This window comes from Haliotis cracherodii, unplaced genomic scaffold (genome assembly GCF_022045235.1).
Source record: "Haliotis cracherodii isolate W230 unplaced genomic scaffold, xgHalCrac1.p SCAF_15, whole genome shotgun sequence".
Taxonomy (NCBI): Eukaryota; Metazoa; Mollusca; class Gastropoda; order Lepetellida; family Haliotidae; genus Haliotis; species Haliotis cracherodii.
The window spans coordinates 33,176,031-33,185,933 of record NW_027266270.1 but is presented as its reverse complement, the minus strand read 5'-3'; the positions used below and the strand labels follow the sequence as shown (position 1 = coordinate 33,185,933).

Genomic DNA, 9,903 nt, shown 5'->3' with positions numbered 1-9,903 from the left:
ACCCTTTTGGAAACCAATTGTAGTAAATGTAGTGTGTTGTAGGCAGTGAAATTATCTGAGAGGATTTTGATATTTTGGACCCCTCCCTTTTAAAATGCTGGATCCACCCTTGCTATGATCCTTTTCCTGGTTGTGACAACATCTTAACCTTCATCTCATAGACTCTGGGTATCCGACTCCAGATGTTGTTTATTTGATAACTGAGTGATTGTTGTTTTCCACAAAATCAGCAATATTCCAGCCATATCACGGTGGCATGTAAATTTCTGTGCCTGGTCAGGCAAACAAGTGGTTAACAGCATGAGCAACTATGAAACACAAGCTCACTCTTCTGTAAGTTATGGGGTACTGGGGACATATTCTATCCTCCAAGGGACAACTAGGACATAGACTGGACAACTAAAATGATTGTATGCATGTTAGCAGTGCAAACAATGAACACAACATCATGATCACTTTATCTATATTTATTGGCACTGAGGTATGTGTTTCACAAAAAGGCACATCATCATCATCATCATCATCATCATCATATCGGTTGAGAAAGAGCATCAACTACAAAACTTGTTCAGTAGCACCTGTTGATCATAGGGCCACATTTACCCAAACAGATATTGAGAAGTACAGTGTGAAAGGCAGAATTCTAGGGAATGAGACCTAAGAAAAATATAAATAAGTACAACAAATGTTGTTCATTTACATGTAAATTTACCATGTCCAAATAGAAGGGTCAACACTCAGTACAAATATCACTTGTTCTTTATCTGCAAATGAAGATTAAAGGAAACATTAAAATATTAGAGATCAACAAGAGAGATCTCTGAGTAAAGGGATGTAACTCCTGATTTTAAACCAAGGGAGGTAACTTCAAAATACTAAAACATGGTCTGATTGTTTCCATGTACAGTGTAGTCTTTAGACTCCCATGGACCATAATTATGATCTATTCTCTCAACTAAACAACTTAACCATGATAACAGGCTTAATTAATATACTAATCCATTATGCCTACACATTAAATATGTTTGTTCATAGTTGAGATTCAACACATGGTAGATGAATATTCCTGCACTTACTATTATTATGACAGCAACACACCACACATATTGAATACTGCAATTCAAAGGTCATAATTTAATACAATCTTGATTCAGGACAACATGCATTCACACTCACACATGAAAACAGTATGATCAGAACCTGTCAAACATATTAACACAAAGAATCAATCTCATCAGAATCAGATCTTTACTCCGATATGAATACCGATCTATATGAAGATCTTGGGACACCTCCACCCATAGGAATATTAATAAAATCGGGAACTCCTGACTGCAAAATAATAAAGCCAAGCTATAAAATTGTTGCTATTTGATACACTCCCTGTCATTTCTGAGCACCATGACATCTCCGCTTTTGGCAATATTCCAGCAATATCACAGTTGGGGACACCAGAAATGGGCTTCACACATTGTACCCATGTCTGGAATCGAACCCGGGTCTTCAGCGTGACGATCGAACGCTTTAACCACTAGGCTACCGACCGCCCCTACACCCAAAAGGACATACTATCGTGGGTATATTTATGTTCTGTGGCAGTCTTCTTTTTAAATCAAAATTTAGATGTTTGAACTGTGCAGTCTTCTTTTAAAATCAAAATTTAGATGTTTGAACTGTTTTCAAAAGCTGACATCCAGAACCTAGGATTGCTTCATTTTGACAGGGAGGTCAAAGTTCGATCAGGGATCCCTGACGCGACCTCTGATGGAGGTGTCATCCGATCTTCACGCAGAGAGGTAGTATATCTAAGTAAAAGATATGATTTTAGTGAGAGTGCACAATGAGTATGGAAGAGCTGTGGTCAAATCACTATGATCACACATAAAAGAAACAATCCTTGGAGCACATAGTTGTCATATGACTGCAAAATTACACAATGTGACATTATGAAAACAAAATACTAGTATTGCACGAACATGAAATAGCATCATCACTACATTTACAAATATTGTGAAAATGTTGATGCTGTTGTTCCTGCCATGTGTAAATACATACAGTTGATAGAAAAGTATCTTTCATTGACAAAAAATATAATATTACATTCAGACTAAAAAGCATCTTTAAAAGTTTTAGGCACTGTTGGATTAGTATTTACTATGGCAGACTTCTTTCTGCTTCACTATATTTTACACACTAACTACTCGAATCAATTTTTAAAGACCACACCATTTGCTTATTTTAAAAATTCCATTGATGAACTACTAATGTGTGTGGTAGTTCAGTAGGCAGTGATTATATCTATGATAATATCTAAGCTAGCAAATAACTAATCTACATATTCAAAACTAACCACAAATACCAGCTTTGTGGGAAAATAACTTAAACAACATGTTTAAATACATCTATGTACAAAAAGAATTCTTAATAAATAATTCTTAAATATCCGTCAGGATTGTGAAAATCTTGTAAATGTGTACATGAAAGCAACATTTGCTGAGGCTCTAACATGACATCGAAGAGAAGATGTCCTCATGTTCATTAGCTAGTCCTATCATCAGCATTGGGTGAGGTGAAATGGGACTTAAAGTCATATTCAATATTATTGCACTTTATATATAGCAACTTGTATGCATACACGTCTGTGTATTTCAGTTCTAGTCCTGACTAATGTTGGTTTTCTAGTGTTAACCCCCTATAGCTGACAGTTAACATGATACCCAACTCAGCCACAGTATACGGACTCCGAGCCAGCCAATCTTTGTTTTATCCACATAAGGATCAGAGCGCCAAGTTGAACTATGAGTGTTGTGATCATCTTAGCATTAAGATCACTTTATTAAATGGGGCCCTTTAAAACAAAATTCAAGGATTATCATCATCTCAAATGGGTCCTATGGACCAGTGCTTATCATAAATGAGTTGGGGTGACTCTCCTCACTAGTCAGCAATAGTGTCACAACAATGCAAGACTATATACCTTCACATTTCTCTGCTAATGACCCTCCCAGAGATACTATTGAAAAGAAGTTAAGGAACATCTGATCCTTGCTATGGATATTCTGTCATGTCATGAAAGAATCAGGAGTTCTTCAATTTCTTTTGAGTAATATACAGCAATAGAAACTACCGGTAACAGTTTTCGTCCACTAGTCCTTATAATGATAACATATAGCAAAACCCTTAAAAAGGGCCAATTTCTACTAGTCCTTATGATACCTTAACTATTGGGCAGTTTGGCAAGGACTATAGGACTAGTGCCAATTTCTAATGCTGGTATATATTAATAACAAGTTTCTAGTCTCATCAAGATATTTGGTAGGTTGCCAACTGAAACTTCCCACCTACCCTGATAACAATGACCCAACCATACAGTGAGTTTAGGTTGGTCTGAGGTTTCGTCTCTCTCCCATCATGAGCTCCTGCTCATCCTCATCCGGTTCATCCACCACCTGGCAGTTCCCCATGCTTGCATAGCACTGCTTGATGGCCTCCTGGCAGTCATTGTAGTCCTTCCAAGGCCGAAATAGGAGGGTGTCGATCAGCTTGAGATGATCAACAAGGAACGGTAATGCCACCTCCCTCTCATCTCCCTTCAGGACCTTCTCCATGCTGCCCTGATAGAACTGCTCAGACTTTGACAGATGGAGCAGGTCTGGTGTAATGTCCAACACCTCTCTGCAGTCAGAGCATATGGCTCGAGTTGTGTGGTTGTCTGGTGGGATTCTGATTCTACCAATCTTACATTTCTTACATTTCAATACTGGATCTTCTTTTCTGATTTTGTTATACATTGGCCAGTTGCATGCACAGGCATGGCAGTTGCAGCTGAAGTAATACTGTGCCTGTAGCTTCTCCTGGCGCATCTGCTTACTTGTGACTGGATACAGGACACCGTAATTGTCCAATATTTCTCCTCCTTTGGGTATGTTCCGTATTGCCCGTACGACACATTCATTTCCATATGAATGCCGGACAACTGATGGATCACAGGAGTGGTTGATCAAGCTCAATGTTGAATAGATGGCTGATCCAATTTCTACTGGCTCAGACATTTCAACACTGTATGTTTTGTACAGAAGCTCGGACACTTCATGAGCATTGCAAGGAAGCATCTGTGTATGTCTAAGGATATGTCCACCAACATAAACCTTCTCCTCATCAACATCAAAATCATCAGCCCCTTCTGCAGCAGTGAAGAATCCAGACTTCTCAATACATTTCACTAAGAACACAGCACAAAGAGCTCTTCGGAACAAATCAGGATTTGACCTGTCCTCAGCATGGTTCACAAGATTATACACCGAATGATAATCATCAGAATCATAGACGCCATCCTTATTGCAGCCAAGAAGAAGTGGATCACTTGTCTTCTCTTCTGCTTTCTTCTGGTAATCTCGGAGGAACTTCCGTCCAGGTTTCAACACCATTCTCAGGGCTAGGTGAGCCATACCAAGCTCAGATCTCTGGATAAGATCATGATACTTGCACTCTGCATAGTGGTAGGATTTCATTGCTGTGTCCAAACACTCTTCACTACAGAAGACCACACCACTGCACGTGTCACATGGCAATGGGCAGTACACTTTGTTGCAGCAGTGATGGCAATGTGTGAGGTTGTAATCTTTGAGGGTGATAGATGCGAATGGTTTCTCTACTATCAACACCTCTCCTACTTCTATGTCTCTGGTTGCAAACAGACCTCTTCCTTGACCATCTGAAGATTTCATGACAAGAGATTTCATCATACATGGGATGTGGGGACTTCGACCTTCTTGTAACACTGGGATGTCGATGTGGTTGTGGTTGTAATCACGAGCATTCTTAATCTTTCCTCCTGGAATAATTTTATTACACTTTTCCAACTGCTTCATCAAATCAGATTTCAAAGTGGCAACTTTCTTTTGATCTAGTTGGGTCTTGTCCAGAACATTAAGAGAATCGTTAAATGCACAGATAGCCTCCTCTTTCAATCGCAGTGAGTAGCAAGCTTTTCCTCTGCGTTCATACAGCTTATACTGTAAATGGTCTGGATAACTATGCTTGAAAGCTTGTCTGATGTCTTGCAAACAAAGAACATAGTTATGCAAATGGTACATCACAGCTGATCTGTTGCCAAGCGCCAAAGCTAGTTCAGTGCTTCCTTTTGAAGGGGCATTGATAATACACTCAGAATACAGCTTGAGAGCAGCATCATAGTCCTTCTTTTGGAAAGCCAGGTTTCCTTGGATTCTCAGATCCTTTGCTTCATCTTCACTTTTAGCCTTGTAGGTCTCTTTAACATTCAGAACCTCATGGACGTCTTCAATGTTGTACAAACAAGCAACCCTTTCTTCGTCTGTCTTACATTTTTGAAAGCTATTCAGGATTTTATCAAGCTGGCCTCTCCGACTAAGTTTTTCACGAACATTTTTCACCCATGTTGTTAAAGTAGGGGCCATAAGAGATGAGGAGAAACTGGAATATGTTGGCTTGGGCTTCTTCTTTACTTGTGGATTCTCAGATGCTGCACTCTCTGCTTCTGTAGTCGCAGCCACTGCTTCCTTAGTCTCAGTAACCTTAGATGTTTCAACTTTGGACTCAGCACACTCAGTGTCCTTCTGACCAGCAGTGTCCAGTGGCTGTTGTTTCTGTTCACTCTTTGCGTCTTCTGTCACTGGGTTCTTGGATGCAGGAGTACCCTCTGCTGCTAATTTTGATGGCATCTCTTGGGAAGATTGTAACTCATTCTTCTGTGTCTTCTGGGTTGGTGATACTTTGTTTGATGCTTCAGTTGACTCTTTAGGAGTCGTTGGGTCAGGTGCTTCGGTTGAAGATTTCACTTTCTCCTTACTGCTAGACTCTGGTGGTGATACTGGATTAGGTGCTTTAGCTGAAGATTTCTCTTCACCCTTACTGCTCAACTCTGGGGGTGATACTGGGTTCACAGGTGTTTTTACAGAAGATTTCTCTTCACCCTTACTGCTAGACTCCGGGGATGATATTGGGTGTACAGGTGCTTTAGCTGAAGATTTATCTTGACCCTTACTGCTCGACTTGGAGGGTGATACTGGATTAGGTGCTTTAGCTGAAGATTTCTCCTTCCCCTTCTTTTCTGCAGTATCTTTCTTTGAGGCAGTCGCGACATTTGATGCCTGAGATTGTGAATTGGCTTCTTTTCCTTTTGAAGCAGGCTTGTTAGTAGACGAAGCACCTTTTGTCTTGCTTTCAACAGTATCTTTGCTTTTCGACCCAGGTTTATCTGCACCAGCCGCTTTTGATGGTTGTGGTGTACTCTTGGTTGTATTGGTACCATTACCTTTTGAAGCAGCTTTATCAGTTTCCGGTGATGGTTGTGGCTTACCTTTGCTCCTGTTTGCATCATTTCCTTTGGAAGAAACCTTTTCAGCATCTAAACTTTTTGCTTGTTGCTGCTTACCCTTACTTCCATTGGCATTATTACCTTTGGAAGCCTGCTTGTCAGTATCTGTCGAACTTTTTGCTGGTTGTGTCTTCGTCTTGCTCCCATCAGCAACTTTGTCTTTAGAACTAGAGGCTGGTGTTCCTATAGGTTCACTTTTGCCTCCAGCAGAATCTTTATCTGCTGATGGAGTGGCTTTAGCAGTTTCAACTTTTGAATCTTTTCCTTCCTTGCCATCTCTTCCTTTAGGGGGGATAGATCCAGCTGGCGGCTTAGACTTGGAATCTTTTACAGTATCCTCTTTCTTTTTGGTATCAGGAACAGTAGACTTCTGGGTTGGTGAAGATTCTGTTACACCAACTGATGCCCCCTCTCCACCAGCAGTACGTGGCTTTCCTTTACTATCCTGAGGTTCTGCTGGCACAGACTGCGACTTCTTTCCCGATTTTCCATTCTCATCACCTCCAGGTTGTCCTGAGCCGTTGCTGTTTGGTGAAGCTGTAGTAGCTGCCTGTTTTGCCGTTGCAGCTGCGGCTGTGGCTTCTGCAGCCTTCTTTGCCTCCTCTTCCTCTAAGTCGATGACTATAACCATCTTAACAGCCGGATCGTCTCCAAGCCTGTTCCTAAACCAACAGAAGGAATTAACTGTGTTAATTGAGAATAATGAGTGAGTGAGTGAGTATGGTTTTACATCGCTTTTAGAAATATTCCAGCAATATCACAGTGGGGGGTACCAGAAATGGGCTTCACACATTGTACCCATGTCGGGAATCGAACCAGGGTCTTCGGCATGACAAGCGAATGCTTTAACCACGAGGCTACCCGACTGCCCCTGACATAAATATTCACATAAAATGTAAGATACTTTTTTTTGACTTAATCATGATTCAGCCATTAAACATCAGGGTTTAACATGATAAATATCATGATTGTAAAGTTTTGATGTGTTACATATGAAACAAAGACAACACATTCAACATGTTCTGTGTTGGTACTGACCAAGCTGACCTTACTAGATAAAAGAAAATTTAACTAGGGTCTTGCTCTGTCTAAGATGCTTCTATTATGGCAGTTTGTGCCAAATACTTTTAAGTTTCTAGCCCAAACTTGTACCACGGCCTTATTTTCAGTAGATATTAGCCTTAGTCTTCAGTCTTAGGACTAGAATACATGGATTTTACAAGAACAGAAGAATTGTTACAAGTCTTGGGCTTCGGACTACTGTTTAAACAGCCTGTTATGAGGAAAATTGTACCAAAATAACAGTTGCAACACTTTAGCCAGGAAATGTGCAAAACATGCCAACCATTGGCAACCACTATCTTAAAGAATTCATTATCAGAGTTGTTCAAACTTCCAATCTGCAGGAATATATACAAAACACTCTCACTGTTCATCATGATCATTATAACGTGACATTTATATGAAATTATTAATTATTAAAATGTAATTACTATGTTCAGTCAAACAGAAAAAAAATCAATTTAATCTTGACATTCACTTCATATAACCATGATAATCAGTTGGTGCTACCATTTTTGGAGCTGGGAACTAGTTGTGTATGACCAAAGGTACCCTGAACGTGCAGTTTTGAAGAAAGTATACAGGTTCCAATATGTGATAGCAAACAAGTGTGCATTGGTGTGCCTGAGAAAGTCAAACATTTTGTAACTCTACAATGAATAAGCTTTAAGAAAATACTAAAATCATGTTTCTAAAAATTATGCACATAGGAGAAATTCACTTTTAAAAACCCAATATTGCTCGAACGGTGAAACATTTTACACAAAATTTGAGTATTTATTTTTTCTTTCATGTCATTCCATAACTGGTACAACAATCAATAACTGTATTTGACTATTTTTTCTTGTAATAAATAACACTTGAAGAAGTTTTTGTGCTATATGCAGAAATGCGTTGTCCATGGGCTGGCGGTCTTGTGTATGAGTGACCCCCTCTCAAGTAGTCACTGGTATGTTTAACTGGGGACCCGTCTCGTACATGTTAAGTCCTCTACTGCTGAATACCCACTTATTTCTCAGTTCCTAGGGGCAGCAGGGTAGCCTAGTTGGCAAAGTGTGGCTTACAATATCGACGGCCCAGGTTTGGGTCCCCTGTGTGAAGCCCATTGTTAACCATGTTAATGTCTCCTGTCATGATAAGCATGGAATGATGCTTTGCATGCTCAAAGCGACAGTAAACCCAACTCAATTGCTCACTCACTCTTACCTCTGAAGAGGAAAGTACAGTGGGCCCATTATAGCTACTCTCCCATTCACAATACCATACACAGACACAGTTCTGTAGAAATGAATTTACTAATTTGAGTTTGAAAAATATGAAATTTGACACATGCTTAGATCAGATATAACAGTTACCATGGTTACAGTAGATTAAATGGCAACCAGTTTGAACTTTCTGAACCTCTATGGTTAAATATTTGAAGCCCATCCAGTAAAATCATAGGAATATTTGGTTACAGCATACAATGAGTTATAAAAATGACTGGACATGCATTATTTTTCATGTTTACCTTGTTGCATCCTGTGCCTACACATTTAACCAATTATTCAACTATCCATCACACAACTGGGCAATGTTTATAGTCAAACCTTACCAAAATATACAAAAACTATCAAACAGTAATGAGTAGAATCATATCCTCTGATTAACACTGACATTATGCACATAACATTATTACAGGATCATGGTTATCAGCGCACTATAAAGCCTACGTGCTTCGCGAATGTTCTATCAGTGCTTGCCTCAAATAGTAATATATCTACACCTGCATTAAAACGTAAATTCGAAATAGTTATCAAAAGAGATACACAACATCCCACCACCACCAATAATTGTTAAACATGTGACGAAAAAACATCGACAGAATCGATGCTGGTGAACCATTCAACGGTTGCGAAGTATGTCCGGGAGATGATATGTTGTCTGTGGTAGAACGAATCCGGTCTGAAACTCCATGCAAGGGAAATCTTCAAAGTTACCAAAGTTGAGTCAACTTGGAACTGGCACTAAAGTCAAGTGTGCCCTAACGTCAGTATTTCAGGTAGATATCGTTGAAGATATTCTTACTTACTTTTAATTTCAACGGAATACTGCTCAAAGTGAAGAATGCAGCGTCGGTGATGATCTGCCACAAGCGCCGCGTGCAGGGAGCGTTAAGAACACATGTCTGTAATCTGATGCCGTTCACTATTTTGGGCATCGGCTGCTACAGGTAGATTTCTGAGAGCTATTATCCTAACCACCTTTTAAAATCATGGAGTTTAAACTCGTCATAATGTCATTATTCAATGATATGCTTTTACTTAAAATTATATTTGTGTGTACAATAACTCCAACTAGTCATAAAAATAATAATCCTCTTTTAAATAAAATGCATGAAAATACAAATTTGGGTATGTAGTACGCAAATGTAAACAGTTATTATAATAATAGTACCTTATAATTCCGGAAACAGGGTGAATTATTTTGTGGCACATGCGCAG

General features: G+C 39.5%; 1 protein-coding gene across 2 annotated transcripts; it reads right to left on the bottom strand.

Annotated features, from left to right (window-relative positions):
* Positions 1 to 475: 475 nt before the first annotated feature.
* On the bottom strand, positions 476 to 9,608 carry LOC139462529 (uncharacterized). 2 transcript variants are annotated; one of them, XM_071244314.1, is made up of 2 exons: positions 9,488 to 9,608; positions 476 to 7,020 (listed from the first exon to the last, which is right to left on the bottom strand). In XM_071244314.1, exon 2 carries the CDS (start codon positions 6,987 to 6,989, stop codon positions 3,378 to 3,380), a length of 3,612 nt encoding a protein of 1,203 aa, XP_071100415.1. In that variant the 5' UTR covers positions 6,990 to 7,020; positions 9,488 to 9,608; the 3' UTR covers positions 476 to 3,377. The 2 variants fall into 2 exon arrangements, with proteins under 2 accessions (XP_071100415.1, XP_071100414.1); XM_071244313.1 differs by having other exon boundaries at positions 9,492 to 9,608.
* Positions 9,609 to 9,903: the final 295 nt, after the last annotated feature.